This window comes from Ambystoma mexicanum, chromosome 8 (assembly GCF_040938575.1).
Source record: "Ambystoma mexicanum isolate Mex_15411 chromosome 8, UKY_AmexF1_1, whole genome shotgun sequence".
NCBI lineage: Eukaryota > Metazoa > Chordata > Amphibia > Caudata > Ambystomatidae > Ambystoma > Ambystoma mexicanum.
In genome coordinates this window covers 505,455,274-505,481,142 of record NC_090929.1, presented here as the reverse complement: position 1 = coordinate 505,481,142, position 25,869 = coordinate 505,455,274, and the positions used below count along the sequence as shown (strand labels likewise).

Here is a 25,869-nt window from a genome sequence, read left to right as displayed (position 1 = left end):
TACCTAACTTGCCCCTCTGGCCCACTCAATCACCACCATTGCACCCATTGTAATGCTGATGACACATTACCCACCTTCAAACTCCCATCCTGTACCACCTCTCCATCCTCTTTCACACATGAGTGCCTGACTGCTAATCATGCAACATGCTCTGCTGACGATCCTTACCTCAATCCCAGCAATGCAGAGAAGCCCCTCATTGTGACGCCTGCACCCTGTTACCCACCCACTCACTGGCCACCCTCCACGGCCCCTATCCCCACCCCTCCTGAGAGTCCACAGACTTTGGCGTCACCTTTGCTCATCCCACACCTTGAATCCGCACATCACAGACGATGGCAAGAGGTCCGACTTACAGCACCACCGCTTCAGAGGCACCCTCCATTACCTCGCCTACCCCCAGACGCCAAATGTCTCCAGTGCTCAGGTTCCTACTGGGCTGAACAACTGCCCTCCCTCACTCTACCATTACCTACCTTCGACCCCTCATACAAATCAAGAATAGTGCCGCGTAATTCAATCTAGGCCCCAAGCCCTGGGACTGATTCCCACCATCCCTGGAATCACTACATCCTTCGCATTGTACTCCGCTTCAACCCCTTACATCCCTTGCACCAGCCCCTGTGGCTCCCATTAAGATGTGCCACCTGCGGCCCTCACCCCTTGCAATGCACCCCTCCCATACTGGTACCCTCAATCCTCCCTCCTCTGCACATCATTGTTCCCTGTACTTGCACGGTAACAATGACACAGGGCCCAGTATCGTCGTATCTCCTAATTTGACCACCCATGTCCACTACCACCTTGCTGGTGGCGCTAGGAAACACTTGTGTATATGCGCCATACACTTTTTCAATCCATGTACTGTAGACGCCATGCACAACAATCATGTCACATGCTGTTTGAACTGCATGTAGCAACACCATAGGAAGACACAGAGGTGACTAACGGCATGCCCATCTCACCCCCATAGGCACATCATCTGAAAGTGATCAAGGTGGACCAAGTGTCTCATGGACAGTCACACATAGGAGGAGAGCCACATCACGGAAACCGGTGCCAAGGCAACACCAACACTGGCTGCGCAAGGCACAGGCACAGTGAACATGCCGCCTGTCCCAACTCCTGCTACCCCAACAGAGGCACAGTCTGAAGCCCCTGCAGCAACTCCTGCTGCCCCAACAGAGGCACAGCCTGCAACCCCTGCAGCAACTCCTGCTGCCCCAACAGAGGTGCCAACAGGACAGCCATTATCCCCTCACGCCCCACCCCCACCAGCCTCCCATGTACATTGACGCATCTACAGATGCCGGCAACACAACCGAGGGCACATCTGAACACACCCCCTACCACTGTCCCTCAATCAGCTCCTCTGATATCCAAATATATTGTAATAAAGCCACAAAAATGAGCCAGTTCCAGACATCAAGTGATACTGATGCTACGTAGGGGGTGTTTTTGGGGTGGTGTGTCTTGGAGGCTTAGCCGGGGAGGGCCAGTTGAGGGTGGTCAATTGGGGGGTAGTATGGGAGGGGTGGTTGCAGAGGGGTTGGTGGGCTACACGTTACTTGTTGCTCTTTCATGCAAAACACAAATGGTTCTGCATATGAATTCACGTCTGCACATTCAATGTGTGTACAGGAGTGCTTTATTTGTGTGCTGACTCACATGCAGTGTGTGCAGGTGCTGTGTGATCAGAAGTATTTATGTATGATTTCTTTGAGGGCTGCATGCCCATCCCTGTCATGCCTTTGATGACGTAGTGGCATGTCTGCAGCTGCATCCTCTTCGCTGTCATCATCATCATCATCATCATCATCTGCCGGAGCCATTTCCATGTCCGAGGGCAGGGGAATGTTCCACTGGATGCACATGTTGTGCAGCATGGCACAGGCCCAGACTATTTCCCCCACTTTCAATGGCCTGTACATCAGTGCCCCACCGGAGCGGTGAAGGCAACAAACTGCCTTCAGCAGGCCAATGGTCTGCTGAATTGTCAACCTTGTTCTTTTGTACGCTGTTTCCTTGTGGCTCTATGGATGTCTCAGGCGGTTGGACCATGTCATCAAGGTGACTGGGCAGTACATGCATGTTGGGCTGTGAATGTGTGACACATGCATCTGGGTCTGTGCGCTTGCAGCCCATTAAACACCTTGCTGCACCCTTTGAAAGTTAATGCTAGTTGGGACATGTGTGGGATCTGACTCCCAGGGATGGTTTGGGTTAGAGGGGGTGGTTGGGGCACAGTGAGGATATGCTGTGCTTCATGACATGGTAGTGATACATTCTGGTACCTCTGGTGCATTAAATGTGCCTATCCATCTGTGCCCAGATTGTGCTGGTGTGTCCTTATGTGTACTCATGTGATACATGCCAGTCGTGGTCACCCACTCTTCCATGCAGATTGTGTCCCTGCATTTGCATAGTGCCTGTGGGCCATGCACCAGTGACCGTGAACATCCTCCTGCCCCAGTACACATGCAATGTGGTGTGTGTGTTGATCCTTTGACTGACCCAATGGTCAGGTCCACTATCCACCGTAATGCACCATGTACACAGGCAGCGTGCTATTGCGCAGGACCATGGAGTCATGTGTTGATCCCGGGAAGCGTGCGCAGCAGTGTGTGATAGTCACAATCATGGTGTAGTACAACTTTCTGTTCCGGTACACCTCCTCTGTGGCATGGCCAGCCACTGGCTCTATGGTGTGTGCAGTCCAGTGCTCCCAATACATTAGGCATGCCCGCAAGGGCATGGAAGTGGACCTTGGTGGCATTCACCTGGGCCTTTGTCATTGTTAGGGCGATGTGCTGGGACACATGAAGCGGGAGGGCATCTAGGACCTGCATGAACACTTTTGGGAATGCTGGCTGGGAGATGCCATGCAGCTCCCCGACTGTATGCTGGAATGTGCCTGTGGCAAGAAAATGCAGCACAGACACCACCGTCAACATGGGTGGATGTGGCAGTCCGGAGGCCAATGACGATTGGGATGTCGTCCTGGATGAGGTCCACTATTACAAGGAGGGTCTCCCTGTTTAGGGGGTATAGTGTGTGGATCTGCCTGTCAGTCTGGGACTAGGGTGTGGTCCTTGTGCGGGGTATAGGTGCACGCCTCTGAGGCACAACTTGCTGTCCATTGTTCCTCTGCATCTGCCGCTTCCTCCTCCACTGGCTGTCAGACTATTGTCACTGTTTCACCTCCTGCTCATAGAGCTATACTCCTGCATGCAGCACCTCCATGTCCGGGACTGCTGCTACAAGTTTGTGTTGGAGGGTGTGTGTGTGTGTGTGGTCTTTTTCAGCAGTCCCTGTGCTCATTGTGTGCAGCTGGGTCAATTGGGTGCAACTGTGGTCTGTTCCTGCACACCTAGGTCTGGTTAACGCCTGCTCTGTGGTGCCAGTGTTTCCGGCACGATTTTCACAGTTGCATTGGCATTTTTGTGCCGTGTTTCCGGGAAATTTGAAGTTGCAATGCTGCCTTCTTTCCGTGGTGCCGGAGTTTCCGGCACTGCTTCACTAGGGTCCCGCAGTTTCAGGTACCTTTGCTACCGGTGACAGTAGCACAGTGTATGCTGTTACCGGCACCTTAGTTACCGGCATTGCCTCTTGTAGTCTCGCTGTCTGGAATGAGTTGTTTCCGGACCGCCACAGTTGTATTGAGGGCCAAGGTCAAGAAATATTGTTCCAGTGTTGAAAAGCCTTAATTTGCTGAACTAGGCTGCAATTAAATTGTATATGGAAACAGTGGACACTTGTATTATGTATAGCCTCAAACACTTTTTAAAATTATGTTTTTAGATTAAATACTCATTTTAGCATGTTTTGTATATTGTGACCTGTAAATGCTGTCTTTCAATGCTATACAATAATTCATACTGCAATTATGTAATAGCAATTGCTTTTATTCTCGCTAGATGTAATGAATTCTATTTGAATAAACTAATTGTTACTGCTACTACCAGCGGTGGCCGCTGGGTCTGGCTTCTGGTCATGCCGCTAGTGCAGTGACAGTGCTTACAGTACCTGGTTGGAGGACAATTGCTGTGCCCAGTTTACAGTGTCCGTACTTTCAGTACCTGTACTGAGCCCAGTGCAGAGCCAATGTTCATATACTTTCCACCGTATCCTTACGTCCAGTGCTGCTAGGCATGTCATTCTGTCATACCACAGGCATACTGACACTACTTGCAGTGCCTGTTGAGCATGTTCTGAAACCATCCGCAGTGGGCACGGTGCTCTTATCTATCATATCCCCCATGCAAAATGCCCTACCTGCAGTTCTTTTGTGCCTGACCTGCAGTCTTGCTCCTTGCACCGTAACACTATATTCTGTCTGCTGGCCATAGACTCCGGCCATGCCAATGGTAGTGTAGCTATTGGCTTTGCCCGTGGGACAGGCTTGCAAACTGTTCACAATTCATGAATTCACAGATATGTACTTGTTAACCCACTTTATGGGCTTGACTGCTGTCAATCGAGAAAATTACCTATGGGAATGTTATTAATTTTAGTGGGTCCCCCACTATACCTTTCTCACATGGACTGAACTTCACGAAACTGTCCATAAAAGTGCATATTGGGCTGTATGATTTGTTTGAAATATTTTGTGCAGTTCCGTCTACTTGGGCCAAAGTTAGAATCTTCCAAAAAAGCACCTTTTTAAAATGGTAAACTTCACTGTTTTTCCAGGGGTGCAAAAGTGTGCATAGCTCTCTGTACCGGGGCCACAGGCCCATCCCATAAATCTCTGTTTATCGCAACCAAACTTACTTGTTTTTTTCTAAAAAGATGTGGCATATTCCAACATTCATGTCCCTGCCCTACTTGGGGCCATAGCATGCCTTTGGGGTCAGCACTAATCCCGCTCCCAGAAAAATGTTAACCTACTGAATTTACAACCTTTGACTTGGGAGCATGATGCCAAGATGGCTGCAGGACAGGAATCTTCCGTCAGATAAGCCTATCGCATGCCAGGATTCAGATTTGAATTTGGTCTCAGAGCTGCCAATGGACAAATATCCTTACGTTTTTGGCGCCCATTTTTTCTTTCCTTTTGTTTTTTTAAACCCTAAAGGGATTTTCACAAAACTAAGTGAATATTTTTGGTTGGCCCAGATGAAAGCTGCTAATCCCAGTTTGGTGTAAATCTGAACGGGGGAGGGGCGTTTGCATTGTGTGACATCGAAAAATCCCTCTTGGAGTTTCAGCTTTTAGGACCCGCCTGACTCTATGCCGAACATCTCAAAATGTAGATTTATATTCTGACATAAAAGAAAGTGATTACATGTGTAATTGTGCTTAACCGTTTTCTTCATTCTCAGTTTTAGTGATATAAATCCCATTATCAAGAGGAAAAAGTTCACACATGCGGATAGGGTCCGGACATTGCACCTGCGCCGGAACCTCAATCAGCTCGATGCCATTTTCAAAGAGAAAGAGATGACCATTCAGAAACTCAGGTATGTGTTCTCTCGTGAGCGCCTTCGGTGTATGGCCTCCGGTTATAGTATAGACACAGTTTGGGTTTGCTGCGTTGGAATTTTGTTTTATACCAGCCGTATTTGAAATGCACAAATCTAATGTGTTTCCATTCCGTTTTCAATGTACATATTGTCTAACCCTGAGTTTGAGTTTATCCTGTATTCGAATGCATGCATCACGTGTCTGGAAATTCCACCTTCATATCTTCTAACCAAGTAGGCAAACGCACTTTGGCTGAGGCCTCTTACACAAGTGATATTTGATTCAAATAATGTGTGTATTTGTACTTGTATTTATTTGAGTAACAGGGAAGTCGGTTTCTATAAGAAATGACTTAAAATAACAAATTTACAGATGGCGGGGGCATTCCCCAGAAGGGTGCTTTTACATTAGTACAAAGATGAGAACATGTGGTGACCTAGTTTATGAGGGTGTGAATAAAGTTGGACATAGGTCAGAGGCAAAACAAACAGATAACAGAAACAGGTGATTTACAAAGGTAACTTTTAACAAGGGCGTTAAATGCTTCACATTAAAGAGGAGTTATGTACTAATAATCAAAATTACATTATTACCCAGCACTGGAGGGAGTGGTGAGCTCGGCTACGGAGGATGACGGAGAAGGTTGGGCGAGCTCCCTCTTTTGCATGTAGGTGAAGTTTAAGCCAAGCTTTGAAGAGGTCCACAGTTAGGCTGACTTTGATTGCGATGGTCAGCCGGTTCCAATGGAGCGGGCGACTATAGAGAATAAGAAGCCAGCAGAGGCACATGGGAGGTATAGGACAGTGACACAGAGTGCAAAGGAGGAGTGGAGGGAATGAGCTGGTGAGTAGATGGAGATGCAGCAAGACCATTGATAGCTTTGTAGACTAGGAGAAGAAACTTGAAAAGGGGCCGTTTGTGCATGGAGAGCAAGCAAGCATGGTGACTGTAGGTAGAATGGTAGGATTTCGATAATTTGTAGAGAGTGCGGGTAGCGAAACCGAGGACTTTGTCTAGAGGGACAGAGGAGTAGAGGGGGAAGCCAATGAGTTAGTATGAGCAGTACTCCTATTTTCTGAGCATGAGGGTGGAGACTAGAGTTTTTGTAGAGTCATGAGTAAGAAATTGACACATTTTAAGAATGTTGAGAATGTTAATAGGAGCAACAAGTGCAATGGCAGTGATGAATTGCTTCAGTAAGACGCTATTGAAGAGGGACCCAAGGTTGCTAGCCTCACGCAGGTGAGTAAGAATGTCAGGGGGGAGATAGGAGAGGCCGAGGGTAGGGATGTCATTGGAAGCTGGGAGAAAGAGGACTTTCATTTTTTAAGACTTCAGCATGAGTCATCAGAGAGCCATATAGTGATGTGTTGCGGTGACAGAGGGCCTCATTGCGAGTAGGGCGGTAAGGGATACCGGGCACCGGTAAGGAGACCGGTGCCAGTAATCCCTTACCGCCCTACTACGAGTTACCTTAGCAGGTTCCTCCTTTAACGCCTGGTCTGACCAGGCGTTATGGACGGGACCGCTAAGGGACTTCAGAGCTAATAACGGTACCGCAAATTGCGGTACCGTTATTAGCTTCTTCCCCATTCCCATTGAGCCCTACATGGGCTCAATGGGAATGGGGAATGGCTTTTTCAATGGGGACTTACTGGTCCCGCAAAGGTCGGACTACACCGGTAAGTGCCCATTGAACGAGACTGGTGCCGGTACTGTTATTGGAGGCAGTCATGGCGCAAATAGCACCATGACTACCTCCAATCTCGGAATGAGGCCCAGTAATTTGTTCAGAGATAGCTGAGGTTAAGGAGGGAAAGGAAAAAAAGCTCTGAGTGTCATCAGCAAAGAAGTGATAGTGAAAGTAAAAGGACATGATGGGCCTTCCTAGAGTAGACAATTAAGAGCAGTTGTCTAAGGATTAATCCTTAGAGAGTGTCAAGGGGGAGAGGGGTGCGATGAGAGGTTTTTGAGTTACAGGAGATTTTAAAACATTACCATACAGGTAGGAGGCGATCCAGTTGATGGAGAGAAAAGTGGTCAACTGTGTCAAAAGTGGCAAAGAGGTAAAAAAGGCAATGAATTTACAAGACCGTTTGGAGTAATGAGCATTATAGACAAAGTCGGAGACATGCATGTGTGCTATTTTGGTGGAGTGTTTACTCCGGAAGCGAGATGGAAGTAGTTCTCCAAGGCTATTATCCTCAAGGTACTTAGTGATGTGGTTGGGAAGAGAGGTTGGTGAGAAATAGTGCAGAGTAGAAAGGGTAGGGGGTGAAGTGATGGGGAGGAGGAGTATGGAGGGGGAAGCGCGAGAGAGAAGGCGTGTGCACATTTCACACATTTTAGAGATTTTAGAGGAAAAGTTATGAGCTAAGTCATTAGCAGAGGGGGAGGAGGCAATGGCTGTTGTGGTGGGAGGTGTGATCATAGCTTGGAGGGTAAATGAAAGTTTGACAGATTGATTACCAAGGGAGGAGATTAGGTTTGTAAAGTAAGAGGATTTGGTTGAGTCCAGTGCAGAGGTGAGGGCTGCAAGGCAATTTGTGTAGGGCAGGGGTCCTTGATTGGATTTGCAGCAGTGTCGTATGTCACTGTGCATGCTTGCATTCTAAGCATATAACATGGTGTTAACAATTTTGCTTTTATATTTCTGGGCTTATTGATGTTGTCTCACTATCAAAATGTTCTGATCCTCTATTAGTATGTTCATATATAGTCCTACATCTGCATTGGCATATTCTGACTCAATTACACAAAATTCTATCAAGCAATGGTTTGAAACCTTACACTAGGGTACGGACATGACATTGGCATGGTGATCAGAGGTTCACCTGATGTCCGCGTGTTCTTTATAAAATCGGTACACTTGGTGGATTTTAACTCTAGATTAACGTTTTCTACCCATCAATGTTTTCTGATGTAGTGCCAGTGTCTTTTGTATTTTCCATACATTATGCGATTACACTGTGACAAATCTGAGGATGTCGTCCCTTCTCCCCTAGGGGGAGACCTTTTCCATGGGGCCAGGCCGGTGCGTCCACAGTACAATAGTCCCCCTGCGGGTGGTGCACCGAGGGAGGATCACATGGGGGAGGAACCCCATTATGGGATTAGGGACAACTATATTCAGAGAATGCAGTATGCCTCCTCAGTAGTACCCCTAAACCCCTCTCCAATGTTCAATCCTCCCCTCCCTTCTCTTGATAAAGCCAATTTCTGTTCTAGTCAGGTTGGTCAATCTAATATACTTGACCAAGTTTAAACCCTAGAAAATGTAAAGTCTGTTACATCTGACTTTGAGGCTCATTAGGAGTTTGCCGGTATGGAAATAAGGTGCCAGTACCCTGCATCTTTCCAGACCGGCAAAGGGTCATAATACTCTCCTTGCAAGGTAACCAGGACATCCTGATAAACTGTTATGACAGGTGGTTAGGCTTTTATACATAAAAGGATACGCTGTCAAGTTGATAGTAATCTTCGGTTTCTTTATTCAGGTACACACGTTCATCAGTTGTAATCAGGCTCATCAGGAGAATAGGAAGTACAGGACATAAACCCAATGGCTCCCACAACCCAGGCTCACCTATCTCAATTGCCTGGGGTGGAACCCATTCATACCCAAACATTCCAAGCTCACAGCACACATTCCACAAGTGACATCTCTCCATCATACATCATCCAGGCAGGATGAATACACAGAAAGAAAGGCCAATCACATGTCCGGGACTGCTGCTACAAGTTTGTGTTGGAGGGTGTGTGTGTGTGGTCTTTTTCAGCAGTCCCTGTGCTGAAAACATGTGAAACATGTGAAAAACGTGCAGAGAATGTCATGAGCAGCGGGATCCACCCTTACTGAAACGAGGGCACCACACCACACAACCTGCATGACCTCACAGACATAGACACCTCAACACCTCCTTCCTCAACACCTCCCGTCCACCACTTCCACTGGCGAACCACAGGACTGCCACTCCTGAGCACAAACATACACCTTACACAATCAGACAGGACGCACACACCAACTAGCACAACTGACATCATGAAGGGGAAAAGCTGGACTCACAGGCTTCCCTAACTATCCAGCAATGGCGCCCCACCATCATAACAACATACTTCTACCCTCAAACAAAACTAAACATCGTTCCACCCACCACTGCCACCAATGGGTCACCATCCTGCCACACTGGAGCGCGAAACCTGCCCCTCTGGGTCACCTACTACCAAACCATGCACAACCTGAGGAAACCTAAATGCCTCTCGTCCACCACTGGCACTGGTGAACCACAGGACTGCCACTCCTGGGCACAAACGGCCACCTATATGGGCTGGCATGAGGCCCGCTACAATCCCAATGAGAAACATGTCTAACTTACTATATCAGACAGCACCATCATTGCAACTACTGAATCAGGTGCAAACATAAAACCTCTGACATACCACACACACCTGACTCACTCCGAACACTCATTCCTAACAGGCACACACTAAAGGCAACCAGCTGGCACACCGGTCAACGAAACCACCAAGCTCATCCTCAAAGTGTTGGCCAGACACCCGAGCCCTAATAACTCCACTAACTAAACCAGGTGGCAACAGCCACAAAGATGTCCACAAAGATGTTAGGTTGCATTGCCGTACTCCCAGAACCAAACAAGAACCTAATCCAGGATGGTTCCAGAAGCCACACTTAAGTTGAAACAAACAAAACGAATGAGATGCAAGCGCACCTGCATCCCCAGAATCTCCATCAAAACTCCAGAGTTTCCTGACCAGGCATACTGATCATGCACTAAATCCACACCAACTACACAACCCCAACACAGAATCTCACACTCTGCTAACTAGCGCTGCAGTTGCTCAAGCAGAAACTTGGGGTGTGAGCAGGAAGATAACCAACCCAAAACATAGTGACATTGACATTTTAAAATGCTTCTTTGATACAATTCGCAATACCACAGTAATGTCAAACCTAAAAGTCCATGTTGCCCTTAAAGATTGCAACGCTCTAAAATCAGAAATTCCTCAAAAATTGTTACATCTAACAGGTTATGCATCATTTAAACAATACACTCCAGATGCACATCACAATCTCAGTATATATATATATATATATATATATACACACACACACACAGACACCCCGCCCCCCCCCCCCGTTATCATCAACTATGCACGGTGCTAGTAAATGCAAACACGTATTAAAACATATGCTGTCACCCACTAAAAGTCTCTTTTGCATTCTTGCAACGTAACGTGACTGCAATTCCTCAAAGGATTAAAACGAAAACATGTCAGGCAGCATACAATTACTAATACCTTAAATGCAGTGTACGTCATGCCACCAACATTCTTCCCACCCATAAACCTGCACGCACATAACCACAATTGAACTCCTCCTGCAATCTAAAAATGAGACCTCACACACACTGCAACCTGAACTGTTATGCTTATGAACGTAAACCACCTCCTCATCAAGTGAGACTAAGGGCCTCATTACACGTTGTGCGGTAAAAATCGGAATTTTATGGCATGGCGCTATTAGCGTCTCCGCCCTCGCAAAAGACCGCTAATAGCGTTCCATTACGAGTTCGCGGACACGAGCATAGCGCCATGCCGTAAATGACATTACCGCCATGCTGCAAAAGTCCACAAAATGCCCATTACCGGCCTCGACCACAGTGCTGATAGCACCTCCTCCCTCACGCAACATCACGCAACATGCAAATAGCGGTCACCTCTATTAGCGGACACCGTTAAAAAGCGGAACCGGAAATAGCGTCATCGCACAGGAACGGGAAAGAGAACGGCGGCCATCTTTAAAAACACAATCCATTGCCATCCTCTGCATCCAGGACATCTTTCCGGAGAACTCTGACCGAAAACCATCCAGGACTTCCTGAAGATGTCAAAGGCCCTGACAAAAACCTCTGATCGACAGCGGTAAGAGAAATTCACACCAGAGGAGCTCATAATGCTGACTAGCACACTTGCAGCCAAAGTCGTCTTTGCAAATGATATGCGCCGGGAGGCGATCATCAAGAAAAAGGCCATCTGGGACGAAGTTGCCCGCAAAGTTAGTGCGGTGGGCACTAACACCCGCAGTGTGAAGGACTGCCGCAAGAGGTGGGACGACCTCCGGCTACGTGTGCGGAATATTCTATCAGTGTACCACAACCTTGCAATGGCCACAGGAGGTGGCGCAGAATCACCTCTGAAGATGGAGTGGGAGGAGACATGTGCCTCCACAAATGGAGTCGAAGCCATAGAGGGGGTCGGAGACATGGAGCATGGTGTGGCCATCTCATCTGATGGAGGTGAGTGTATACGTCAAACAATGTGTCAGGATTGGCTGGGTTAGTAACAGTAACAAGATTAACATTGTGCCTTCAGAGCTGGCTGGGTTAGTTGGGCTTTCAGAACTGGCTGGGTTAGTAACAGGAAGAGTTTGTACATAGAATTAACATTGTGCTTGCCCAAGTCAAGATGGAGCAAAAGAAACTTAATCTGATTGGTTAAAGGAACAATGATATGTTTGGTTTGCCTGATTGGTGGAGAGGACAATGGGTTTGATTCTTGGGAGGTGAGCAAGTTTCTAAACTGCCTTTCATCCAGAGAAATTCAGTGGCTGGTTGTACATTAGTTAAGCTCCTTAAGTAAGGCCTTTTCAGAGCTCAGAAAATCTACCAAAGAAGTAAGAATATCGTTTGCTGATCCAGTTTGAACAAGAAGTCATCAGGTGGGATCGTTCTTTTAAAGATTTTAAGATTGTCACAGTGAACTTTCATTTTCTTTTATAAGAAAACTTAAAGAGTAAACAAGTTTCAAATTCATTTGAGAAAAAAGACATTTACAGTTAAAGTTATTATAAGGAAAACAAGCTTGAAGATTGTGCGTAGGAGTTTAAAGTTTATTAACTGCGTGTAATGTTCTTCAAGACTGTTTAATGTGTGCGCGAGCTCGCAAGTCGTCGTTTACGTGTTTTTTGAAAGCACGCGTGTACATTTTTAACGTGAAAGACGTTTCCTGAGAAAGCGCGTGTGGTTTTACGATATAGCGCGTGCCAAAAAGAATTGCGCGAGTGAATTTTAGCGCGTGTACATTTTTTACGTGAAAGACGTTTCCTGAGAAAGCGCGTGCGGTTTTGCGATAGAGCGCGTGCCCAAAAGAATTGCGCGAGTGAATTTTAGCATGTGTGCATTCTTTACGCGAAAGACGTCTCATGAGAAAGCGCGTGTTGGGTTGCGATAGAGCGCAAGTCCATTTTAATCAGCGCGTGTTATTTTTTATCGCGTTTACGGATTTTTTCACTCGCGCGGGTTTTGTAAATAATCGCGTGTGTATTTTAAACGCAAGGACAATTCTTCACGTCTTCTGATTTCACGTGTTTATCGCACACGCTTATTAAGGAAGAAACTATACGTTCTTTGTGTAAATAAGGAAACAATTCACACGCAGAACGAAAGCAGTATTCCAGGAAGTTAAAGAATATGATTTAAAGTAATTTATGCAAATGGAATTCAATACTTTCAGAGAAAGACTGCAATTTATGAAAACATTGAAAACTACATAAGGTTAAAAGAACTTTGAAGCAAGAAGAATATCTAGTTCTGAAAAGATGTTGCAAAGGCCATCACTTTAGGATTCTAAAGAGACTTGATGGGCTTGAACTATATTCACAAAACAAGATATATTTACAAGATATTCCACAAAGATTACTAACCTCTAAGTCTTTACTGAGGTTTAAGAGGTAAAGAGTTTAGAGTTTATTTAGAATAATTTTAGAAAAGAAGTTTTTCTTATCATATAAGTAACCAGGTGTATTTGTTTACCACAGATACCAGAGCCTACCAGACGGTTGAAGGGCTGCAGTGTCTCAGTTGTTATTTTCTCCAAATTCCCCTTTCCCTTTCTTGGGGTTTTCAGCTCAGCTTATATTTAAGGGTTGAGAGGTGAACTCCTGGTGAGGGTCTGTGGGGCCAGCATCAGGTCCTGTGGAATTCAGTCAAGCCGGACCCTGACACAATGCACAGTGAAGGGTGAGGGGGTACCCCAAACATGTGTCGATGACCAGGCCATTGATCCTGCCACACACATACATGCATGCATCACCATATACACGTGCAATACTGACCCATCAATGCATGACCAACCCGACATCCCCATTACAAGAATCACTAATGAATAGGCTCCAATGCATAGAGCAGCATGACGTGAACATTCTGCATGAGGCACCTAGACCCATTAACAATGATGTACCCTATTTATGCCCGCCACAGGATCACCGACAGACACTGGAAACACAAGCACTGCAGCACATACACCCCCACCAGCCAAAAAAGCCAGAATGCATGAGAGAGGTGACACCGCCACCACCTCCAGGGGAACTGGGAGGACAGTCCATCTGCAGAGGGCCAAGGGCAGCAGGAGCACCATTACATCACAGCCTGAGGGCACGGCTCCTGTTGTAGCTGAACCCACGCAAGTGTGCCCCATCATTGCTGAGATGAGCACGGAGGGCACGCACTCCGCAGCCACCAGCTCCACTGGGGAGGCAGCAGCCTCCGCACCGGCCACTGACGAGTAGGACGCAACCAACGTCCTACAACTCATCCATAACCCCAGCCCAACATGGTCCATTGAGGGGAGTCCAAGGGCAACGTCCGGATCTGCTACCCAGGGAGCACATGACACCCACACTGTAGAAGGTGCATGGAGCCCTCAGCTGTCCTCTCCGGATGCCGGAAGCACGGACCAGGGCGCACCATCCAGCCTAGCAGCACCTACCACCCTGGCAGACCTTGCAACCATCACCCGGAGGCAGGAAGACATTACTGTGCTGGTCGCCCAGCATGTGGCTGAGACAGGCCGTCTAAGGGATGACCTCCAAAAATATGCAGGGCAAACAAAGGAGGCCATTGAGGCCTGCACTGACAGGATATGCCAGGAGATGGGCCAACTCCGCCAGGCCATTTTACGTATTGGGGACATCATTGAGCAGCATCACCAACCCCCAACACAGGATCGACCGGGAACCTCCTCCTCAGCGAGTTCCCAGCAGACCAGCCCCCTGCGCCGCTCCCTGCACAACCTGAGGTGCCCCACATCACAGCAACCCAATGTTGATGGAGGCCCTGAAGCTTAGCTCCACCAAGGACCAGGTGGCACATGTGGTGCAGGAAACATAGACACCATAAGACTCACCTGGGTGTTTTGGGGGGGAGGGAGGTAAGGGTGCATTTGGGTGTTTTGGGGGGGAGGGGGTAAGGGTGCATTTGGGTTTTTTGGGGGAAGGGGGGTAAGGGTGCATTTGGGTGTGTTGGGGTGTTGCACTTCTTTTCACTTTCTGTTCAATACACACTGTTATGAAGTTGAAACCCAAGCGTGGTCTCCATCATTGCGTATGTGTCATTTATCTTGGACAGGGTCCTTTGTGGGACTCCAAACATGCACCAGGGCAACAATATCCATCTCCGTCCATGCTATTTCACCTTTGTGCCTGATGGGATTTCAGAATCAGATGCTGACGCACATTGTGTGCCTCCTTGGCATTGCCTCTTGCATGTCCTGCCGGGGCATTCCACCCGTACTCATCCCCATCCCCATCATGCTCTTCTGGTGGTTGCATGTCAATTTCAGGTGGTATTGGCACATTCCATCATATGCACATTTTTTGATGCTCTACACATGCCATGGTTATCTTTGCCACTTTGACATGGCTGTACAGGAGTGCCTCACACAGGCTGCTTAGGCAGCGGAGCACTGTCATTGGAAGGCTGACTGCCAGCTCTATCACGACGCAGGTACGGGGATGTGCAATATTGTTGTCCTCTTCCTGCTGGTTCTGTGGGTTCCGTACAGGGGTTGGGAGCCACCTCCTCGATGGATAGCTGGTAACGCCTGTATGGTGTGAGGAATGGGTACCTGTTACGGGTCACCTCTGGTGCGGGCTGTTGTTGTTGGTGCTGCACTGCTATCATGTAGTCAAGCCCGTCATGTCATGCTGATGCTATTGGGACCATCTTGGTGTGGGAAGGGGTGTGGGTAGGGGTGTGGTGTGCTCTTTTGTGCTGCCTGTCTCCATTGCATGGACCTGTGCTGATTGTGTCCACCTGTGGTAGATGGGTACACTGCTCAGGTCTCTTAACGGGTGCTTTTCGATGCCGTTATTAGCGCCATGCCGGTAAGGGTTTTTTGGGTGTTTCCATGCCGCTAATGCCATGTCCGCATGGCTTGTGATGGCCTGGTATTAGCGCCATGGCGCTAATTCCGGCCTGGGGGTCGCGCGCCCGCGATCTTGCTGCTATTAGTGGCACCGTAATTAACGGGTGCGCTGATAGCGGTGGGTCCGGGTCGTGATTGGCTTAGGAAATTAACGGTACCGGTAAATCTTTACCGGTACCGGTATTCCGTTACCGCACAACGTGTAATGAGGCCCTAAGAGTCCATGTTAAGTGTGGTGAACGTGCACAATCAGTTCTTGTAAAGTTCTTCAAATAGATCAAAATTCAATGAGTTTCAAAGTGGGGTGCATACCCGCTGGAAAGGTGCCTCCGTGAAATGGCACACAACGAAAGCAAAAAGGGAGGACCAAGGCCGTGAAGCCAGCGGTGCGGGCTGCACTCCCGTTCACCACATTGTGGTGTAGTTGTTCAGCATAGCTTAGTCAATAGTGTTAATAAAGTTCGGATTTCTGATCATCAAGTTAAAGTTATTGGAAATTATTTATTCCTTTGTTGAATATTTGGCAACAATGCATCTCAATCAAAGCAGACGTATTGGGTGAGCTCATAGGGGCCTATGCATTTCGGAATTAAACATCCTTCGTCAGGGCCAGCTCATTATTATATTCAAAATATCCGAAAAATATGGATAAGTGAGCGGATCTGTAGCCCACGAATTTCAACATAATCAAACATTAACAACACCAGTTTATGCAAAAAATTCAAATACATTATTCATCAAGTTGATTCCCAAAGTAGTAAAAAGCAGTAAAAATGTCATCAACACAAAATGTCATTATGATGAGAGTATTGCGTATTACATACCGGGTATGTATACCCCAAAATCGAATATGCATCATCAAGATCAATAGCATAATCCACATTAATTAATGTGTTGGTAAATGCGGAAACCGACATCGTATATAATGTTAAAAGAATACATACATACGTGCCAATCCAAGAAAGATGATGTGTCATTACATCCCCGTTTTAAAAAAGGCGTGAGAAAGAAAATAAGAAAAAGAAAAAAAGAAAGAAAAAAAGAGAAAGAAAAGGAAATGGTTTAGCTAATTCGCTATGTATATTGCAGCCTCATAGTAGAAAAGGTGTTACACTGACCTTGCCGTGCAAGAGATGTCGTTTAACTAGTGGTCGAGTTGCCGGGAGAGTGTTTCAAAAATACGATGGTAGCCGCGTGAGTGCACTGTTAAAAGACATACATGTCTAATTACTATTCAGTATAGATATCCTTGGCTGAAAAGTCGAGGGAAGCATGCCTTACCTGGCTACAGCGAGTAAACGGGACTACAAAAGACGCCGAGAACGCGCGCGCTTCATGTTACTGTTCTTATGCTGTGTTTACGTGCGGTTACCCTGGGCACATCTAAAGCCCCATCGAAGGCGGCGGCCATGTTATAATGACTACCTCTGAAGATAATTTGTCGCGACCTGTACTCGCCACTAAGGTGACAATGCTATACACTGTATTATTACAGATAAACTCGAGTCTCAAATATTTAAACAAGGTCCGAAGACCAAATAACCTTAATCGGTGCTCCACTTTTAAATGGAAGGCATAGGTCTTCTATAATTGGGCGGTAATGCTGCGGATGCGCCAAGAGTTGCATAATTCGAAGAGCGGGTGTAGGCCAGTCCGAGAACTGGACGAACATAGTGGGGCTATTATTAGATTCCAATGTCATTGGCTCAAACTTAGTGCCTATCTAAACGGAGCTGCTATGGGTAAATGCAGAAAATAAAAGGAAAAAAAGGGTCAGCAGGAACTATATGAAGGTGACCAAAGACTGCATTAAGAATAACCGTATGTAAATAACTATTGCCTGTGTTAGCCCCACAATGGGAACCAAAGTACACTCTCTTACTTATTGAACACTTATTATACATGTATTGTAACAAACCCAAATCACAATGTTGTTTCAATTAAAAAAAAGAGACATTATTACATCATGGTAACTATGAGAATGACTACTCAGGCATCAAAGGAAACAGCTGAGGTCAAGTTCTTCGTTCATCCCATTAGTTGATAGAGAGTCCAATCTGTCTATCCAGAATGCTTCCTTCTGTGCTCGCCATTTTTTAATGTCACGTGCTTGACTTCTAGGGGGCATTACTTCAAGAACGAGAAACCTCAATTGGCTCACTGCATGTCCATTATCATTAAAGTGCCTGGCAACAGCTGATGTTCTGTTTTTGTTCCTGATGTTGGATTTATGTTCATTCATCCTGATGCGTATCTTGCGTGAAGTTTCTCCTACGTAATATTTCCCACAGGGACATCTAATAGCATAAATCACGTTCTCTGAAAGACATGTTGCGTGGTATTTCAACATGAATTTTCTACCAGTTCGTGGATGTGTGACGGTGTTACCTTTAATGATATTATTGCAGTTCCCACAACTCATGCATGGATGTGTTCCAGGGAATTTAGATGGTGTCGTCAGAGGTGTCTTGTCTTTAGTGTTCATTAACATATTCCGTAGGTTTTTACTCTTCTGGTATGCAAATATCGGTGGTGTGGGAAACAGATTTGCAGTTCTTTCGTCACTGGTGAGTACGTTCCACCTATTATGTATAATCGCTTTAATCTGCTTGCTTTGGATAGAGTATTTTGTCACGAATACCAATTCTGGGCTCTCCTTCACTGGCTTTTTTACCAGTAATTGTTGGCGTTCTTGTGCATCAGTTTTGCTGCGAGCAGTTATTAAATCAGTTTCTGGATAACCTCTCTCTTGCAGTCTTTCTTGTAATTTCTGCAATTGAATATGGCATTCTTCAGGATCGCTAACTATTTTTTTGATCCGTAACATTTGTCCGTATGGTAAATTCTGGAAAGTTTTAGGAGGATGAAAGCTCAGCCGATGCAGTAGATTATTCCGATCGGTGGAATTCGTATAAAGGGTGGTAGTGATTCATTTATCCCGAATGACTGTTAGAACATCCAGGTAATGAACATTCGGATTGCCAATTTCAAGTGTGAATTGGATACGTTGATCAATTCCATTGAGGAATGCCAGAAATTCCTGAAGGTTGTTCTTGCTCCCTGTCCATACTCCGAAAATGTCGTCTATATATCGAACCCATGTTTTAAGCTGATGTTTCCATCTCGGGTTAGACAACACATGTGTAGTTTTGAACTGATACATAAAGCAATTGGCGTACGCGGGTGCCATCGTGGCTCCCATTGCAGTCCCTGAGATTTGGTTGTAGTATTTACCGTCGTATTTGAAGGAGTTCTTTGAGATGAAATCCAGGAGAATAACGAGAAATTTTTTATTGGCTCCAATCTCTGTTGTTTGAAGAAATAGAGCTTCGACGGCTTGTTGTCCAAGGTCATGTGGGATACTGGTATATAGGCTTACTACGTCAATTGTAAATAGTATCTCTTCCGAGGTCAGGGTAATGGTATCAAGAATTTGAAGAAAATGGGTAGTGTCTCTAACATACGTGCTTGTAGCCTGAATGATGGGTTGGAGGAAAAATCTATATACGTTCCAAGTGGTTGTAAGAGACTCTTGGTGGCTGCCACAATTGGTCTTCCGGGAGGGTTGGTCAAGCTCTTATGTATTTTAGGCAAAATATAAAGATGAGGCATTTCGGGATATGCAGTGAATAGATATGCTTTAGTTTTTATGCTGATCCATTCATCATCAACAGCCTTATTGAGAATTTCAGTTAGCTTTCTTTTGGTCCCTGGTGTAGGGTCTTGTGTTAACAATCTGTACGTATTGCTGTCTGATAATTGTCGCAAACACTCGTGATTGTATTGTGCAGCATCTTGAATTACAATTGCTCCGCCTTTGTCAGCTGGACGGATTATGATTGAATCATCAGTAAATAAGTTGTGAATTTACGATAGTTCTCCTTGACTGAGGTTAGACCTTTTTGGTGTGTGAAATTGGATATTCTTCAGGTCGTTAAGAACCATTCTTTGAAAGATATCTATCGCTGGTACTTGTAAAGGTGGACAGAAAGTACTGCTTGGTTTAAATTCTATGTATTCCGAGGTAGATACTGGTGCGGACGGTGTACACTCTGCAAAAAATGCCTTCAACTTGAGTTTACGAATCAATTTGTATAATTCTATTTCAGTCTGGAACTTTTTGGTACTATAGGTAGGTACAAATTTTTGTCCTTTCTCTAAGGTTTGTATCTCACGGGTGGTGAGAATTCTTTTAGAGAGATTAACCACTAACTGCGATTTGTTTGCAACCTTGTTTGCATCCTTTGATTTGCTCTTTCTCCCCCTCCTTGTCCTCTTCCTCTTTCTAAAAAAACAATGTTGGTTGTACGTTTGGGTTCCGTTGGTCTTGTTTCTTGTGCTGATGTACTGGCTGGTTGAGGATCAGTAGTTGTACTGTCTTCCTGTTCAGGAATATCAGATTCAGAGCTGCTATTGCTGCTTGGGAATTTATTGGGGCGTGTGCCTTGTTGCTGGTATTTATCAGCCCAGTTATAGACCTTGTTATTAAGGTAATCAAATGTATCTCGGCAAAACTTTCTTACTTTCCGAGCTTCTAAATCCTCTTGGTAGCTTTCCAATTTCTTGTTAATGTCTGCCAGGGTTTCGGCAAAGGATTCGGCGTCTGTAAACTCAGTGATCTCTTTAGAAAGATTCTCGATTTCTTTCTCGAGTTGTTCAATATTACACGACAATTCTTGTATGGTCAGTAGAATCAGATCTAGTGAACATCTGTTGAGAATTTGCTCCCATTTTACAACAAACTTCTAAGAGTCCATGTTGCCTTTGAGGGTGCAAAACAGTTAAAATCTAAAGTCAACCCTAAAAGTCTCTCTTGCATTCCTGCAACTTAACCTTGCTGCAATTCCTCAAAAAGGTTAAACTCATCAGAAAATTAACCTGAAATGGTCTAAAAAACAACTCCATTTACAAGCAGCCATCCTACCATTCATATTTGATCAACAGCTGAAGTACTCTTCATACCATCACAATGGTACGGTTGCCATACACTCTGACTCTGCTTACATATTCCCATAAACACGTCCCGACAATAAGCATACAAATTTAACAGACAAATGTACTCCAGAGCGCTCTGCTTCCATTTAAGACCGGTGCCACACTTACTTCATAGACCCGCCGTTACAACTAAGCAGCTATTAGCAACACTACCACCGCCGAACTGCGAATTTCACAGTTCCTGACTGCTTTCATACAGCTTTGTCGCCTCAGATAACGTCACTTGTCCCACATAGACTGCTCTCCCTGCAAAGTTAGGCTTTTATAAATAAAAGCATACGCTGTCAAGTTGATAGTAGTCTTCAGTTTCTTTATTCAGGTACACAAGTTCATCAGTTGTAATCAAGCTCATCAGGAGAATAGGAAGTACAGGACATAGACCCAATGGCTCCCACCACCGAGGCTCACCTATATCAACTGCCTGGGGTGGAACCCATTCATACCCAAACATTCCAAGCTCACAGCACACATTCCACAACTGACATCACTCCACCATACATCATCCAGGCAGGATGAATACACAGAAAGAAAGGACAATCACAACAAGGACATAATGGTTGAGTGAAAAAAATATAAAAGTGTGGAACTGTTACACATTAAGAAAGTCCTGGCAGGAGAGTACATCAGGCAAACTGATTGCGAGTCTGGGACCCGCACACAAATAAAAGTGAGCAAGTTTTAAAAGTCCTAGCAGGAGAGTACGCCATGCAAACTGTGACTGTTAGGATTCATTCACCGGGGGCGCTGCACCTCCCAGAGTTCCCCTGGCAACACAGATGGGTCCACGGATACATGTCAGCGACGGACCAGTTCAGGTATTCTGCTGGGGATTCACCAGTCTTCCACAGTCCAACGACATGAAAGCGATCTGCAGCACTGCAGTGCCAAGAAAAAACGATCAAGAACTCCAAAAATGGCCCTCAAGTCGGGACATCGATCCCCAACTAAGCTGGCCACCAGAACCTCTCCCTGCAAAAACAGTATAAAAGACCCACCAAGCAGTCGGATCATCGTCTTGCAAGCTTCAGTAACCGCTGATGCCTGAAGACTTCCTAACTAGGTATTTAGATTTGTGTCATTGTGGAGGGCTGCTCGCTCTTTTCTCTTTTCTCTTCATGTTCATATTCTGATTTCATGTCAAGGATTTCCTTTTGTTGGTCCCTGAGGGATTTGATGGTTCATGTGAGGACTCTATAACAAAAGGTACTTACTTGGGGTTAGGCAGGGCTCCAGATAAGGCGGGTACTAGGCCTTTTTACACATAAAAATCGTGTAAATATGCCAGCTTTATTATTTTCCTGGGTACATTTTCACACAGGTTTAGAGCAGAGGGCAGTGCAAAGCGCAGGTTACTTGACAGAAACCAGAAGGCTTCTTGTGATTTTTATCTACATGGATGTAATTGAAAGCCATCTCTGAAACAGAATGTATTTCTCTGAAGCCTTTCAAAAAAATAAACTGCAGACTGATAAAGGGAATGATTTCTTTCCATTCAGCTCCAGAAGCATTGTGCATGTTTTCCTAGAATTTTAGGATTGTATAATTATTAAGATGGAAAACTAAGTTGCAATTGAGAATTTTTTTTTTGAACAAGTTATGCTTTTTTTCCAGCGAAAGCAAACCAGTATTGCACAATTGTATTTTTCAGAGTTCCGGTGCTGTGTGCATCATCATGCAGAGGCAGATCATTTTTATACTTCTAATTTAATTTACAGTCTAATTATAAAAACAGTGTGTAAAATGATGACTATGCACAGTCTAGTTTACATCAATTCAACCTTGCAGTCAATGGGGTACATTACTATAAATGGTCAGTGGCAGCAGAGTCTTTGCTCAAGGGTGAGTAATTGTCATTACACTGATCACAGGTGTTCTAGCCTCTCAAATCTTGAAGACTACAAATAAAGCATCTAAAACCTGACTCTCAAGCAAGTGCAAGCTCTGTTAAAAAATAAACAAATGAAAGTTACATTGGTAATTGAAATAGAAACTCAGCAAAACCTGTCCCTGTGATAATCCAGATAGGTATTTAACTTTATGTAGCGCTTCATAAATGGTTCGTCATACATCTAGGTACTGTGATCATTATACCTCAGTCGATACTCAGTTAACCAACCTCTGAAGGATGTTAGCCAATAAGATAGCTCAGCTGGTTGAGCACTCGTTGCTGCAATCTCTGCATGATCTGTGTGTTGCGGGTTTGAATCCCGGCAAGTCCAACTCAGCCTTTCATCCTTTCGAGGTCGATAAAGGAGTACAGACTTTGGTTTGGTGGTAATTGTGATAAATATGTTGTATGTACAGTACTTTGCCAAAAGAGCTATATAAATAACCATTTGACCACTAGATTAGATATAGAATTTAGCATGGAGTCCTTGCCTCTCTGCACTGTTGTATCATAACATTGGCATACCATTAGGTAGTAATAGCTCCAGGAAATTAGGACTTTCATTAAACATCAAAAGACAATTCTGCTATCGAATCTCAAAACACACAATACAAATTCATGTATGCTTTACTATATAATTGGCTAGGTTTTTGTGATTTCAACATTTAAGTGTATACAGGAGAGATCAAATGGCCAGAAATAATGAAAGGTGTATTCTGTCAAAATGCACATATTAATGATTTCCATACAGTTTTTTCACACATCGGCTGGATGTTGCATACATTTTACTCTCCTGCGAAGGAGAAAAGTAATTTTTACTCTCTGAAAATCACATTTACTCTCAAAGTTTAAAAATAGAGAGTAAAATACTCCCACCTCAAAATCTTACCTGGAGCACTGGAGTTAGGGGAACCTCTACCTTATCATACTGAACCCTATGGTCATAACTGTGTCCTTCTCTCACCCCTTGCAACTCCCAGTCCGGTTATCAAGTCCCACGCCAAAGTGTATTAGGATGGTGTGCTGATATAATTATCCTGGTCTCGTCCTCAAAGTGGGGAGGGGAGGGTTGGTAACATTGTCTACTGGCTCTCAGAGAACACTTGCTGTCCAAGACCGTCCTATCGAAGGGTAAGTCCTAAGCTGACAGGGACCCACTCCCAATTGTGTTAAAACGAGTATTTGGAAGCAAAGGAGGCGAGTGTACCAGACTAACAGAGGAGGGTCTGGGACTCACTCTCATGCTTGCCAATAATCTGCATATAAACTGAGGAGATCAAGAGGAGGGAGTCATCCTCTCGAGTGTGTGAAATCCAGGGGAAGGGGGTCATTCCGCCTGGAGTTGGAAATTGAACATTGTGACTAGGGGAAGGGAGGCATTCCCCTAGTGATTGGAAATTGTATACTGTGAACATTGCAACCCATGGAAGGGAGTCATTCTCTCTGGTATTGTTGGAAAACTCAGAGGAGCCAAGAGAAGATAAATAACTTCTCGGCATTGTGAAAGTGAGAAAGAGATCAAGGGAAGAACCATACCCTTTGAAACTTTGAACCGTAAAGAGCCTGAGAAACTCTGGGGCAGGGAATCATCTCCTGAAACGTGTCAAACTTTGGTTGTTTATTTCTTTTTGCACCTTTTGGAACTTTATGTTGGAACTTTGGAAAAGAGCTGCAGACGACCAGTTGAAAGACTATTTCCCTTTTCACTTTATCTTGAGTTTAGCGTGTAAGGTTCAGGTTAGGATCTGGGCACAGGATGGAGAACTTTACTTTGGAAATTCTGACACAGACATCCTTTAGTTTCATTGAGCCAGGGAAAAGCTTCTCATAGTTGGGGAAAGATAGGACTTTATCCAACCCTCTTTTGACTTTAATAAATGCCTTTGTTTCAGAGTCTTACTCCTGCTTCCTTACACTCCCCAAAATCTGTGGTTCCTCTCCCAGTAGTATCGGTTTCAGGTAGTTCCATAAACGTGAGAAATAAGGCATTCTCCAGGATGCCTTGTGCAACCCTTTCTCTTAGTTTGATGTGATGGGAGTGTTTGTTATTGTTTTGTAGCAATAATTTAACATCCCCTCTATAGTCTGGGGCTACCACCCCTTCCATCACATCCAGGCCATATTTCCAAGCAAGCCCTGATTTGGAGGCCAATTGTATGTGTGTCCCATTGGGTGTGGCCAGGACCAAATCTGTGGGAATTAACTGCCTCCCAAGTTCTAAAGTTACTTCCCGGTTGCTGGAAAGGTGGAAACCTATGGACTCTTTGGTGGCAACAGAGGGGCTAGTTGCTCACTCACTCAAATTCGTAAACCTAAGGGTCCCCCAGTTTGTATCCACTAGGCCAGATCCCAGTTCTGACACTATATGTAGGGGTGTAGACGTAGGAGACTGACACACAGGTGGCATGCTTTTAGCTGAATACTTTTATTAGTGAGAAAATAAAAGAGAAAACCGTATCTGACCCTAGTTCTAAGAGGGTTTTTCCTGCCTCAACTAGTATTAAGGAGTGTGTCGGGATGTTAGCCTAAGAAAAGAGTTCCCCGTCCTGTGTCCAAAACCTATTTCCAACCCTTACATTATAACTTAACTAACGAAAAAGGGATGGTCTTCTTGGTCCAGAAGAATGTTTCCCTTTTCTGGACGGCAGCCAAAGTTCACTTCCGAAGGTTGCAAAAATGAAATGAACTCAAACGGTGCAAATCAAAAGACTCAAAAAAGTTCCTTGGGTTGGGGTTCCAGCAAGGAACATTGAACAAAAACTCTGGTATCTCCACAACGTTAGGGGACTGACTCCCTCCCCCTTGACCTTTCCCAAGTTTCTCCATGGTTTTCTCAATGCCAGGACAAAGTGTCTTTTTTCTCCTGGCATTTGTCCTGCACTCCACAATGCCAAGAGAATGACTCCCTTCTCATGGCCCCTTTTTACAATGTTCAACTCCATGGGGTATTTCGCCCTTTACCTGGCCTTCTTAACACTCTTCACAGTGGCAAGAGAATGACTCCCTTCTTTTGGCTCATTTTATAATGTTTAACAACACCAGGGGGTATTTCTCCCTTCCGTTGGTCACAATGTTCACTGTACCATAAAGTTCACAGCCCATCCGTTTCACGACCCTGCCAGGTACTGTGATTGTGATGATGAATTTGGAGGCAGTTTGTTATTTTGTGTGAGTCCCAGACCCTTCTTGGCTCTTCTTGTTTCTTAGTACTTATACCCGTTTCACTATCCTGCCAGGTATTCCTTTTGCTGAGTCCCTAACCCTTTTGCAGTGGGCTTCATTCTCTCTCTTGTGAT

At 45.2% G+C, this 25,869-nt stretch overlaps 1 protein-coding gene across 3 annotated transcripts in view; it reads left to right on the top strand.

Annotated features, from left to right (window-relative positions):
- The window catches only part of CFAP74 (cilia and flagella associated protein 74), a 2,332,202-nt gene that overhangs the window by 215,208 nt on the left and 2,091,125 nt on the right, over window positions 1-25,869 (top strand). For all 3 annotated transcript variants that reach the window (XM_069610170.1, XM_069610172.1, XM_069610171.1), the window contains exon 5: window positions 5,325-5,462. In XM_069610170.1, the coding sequence (XP_069466271.1) occupies window positions 5,325-5,462 (138 nt within the window). The remainder of the gene's footprint in view (window positions 1-5,324; window positions 5,463-25,869) is intronic.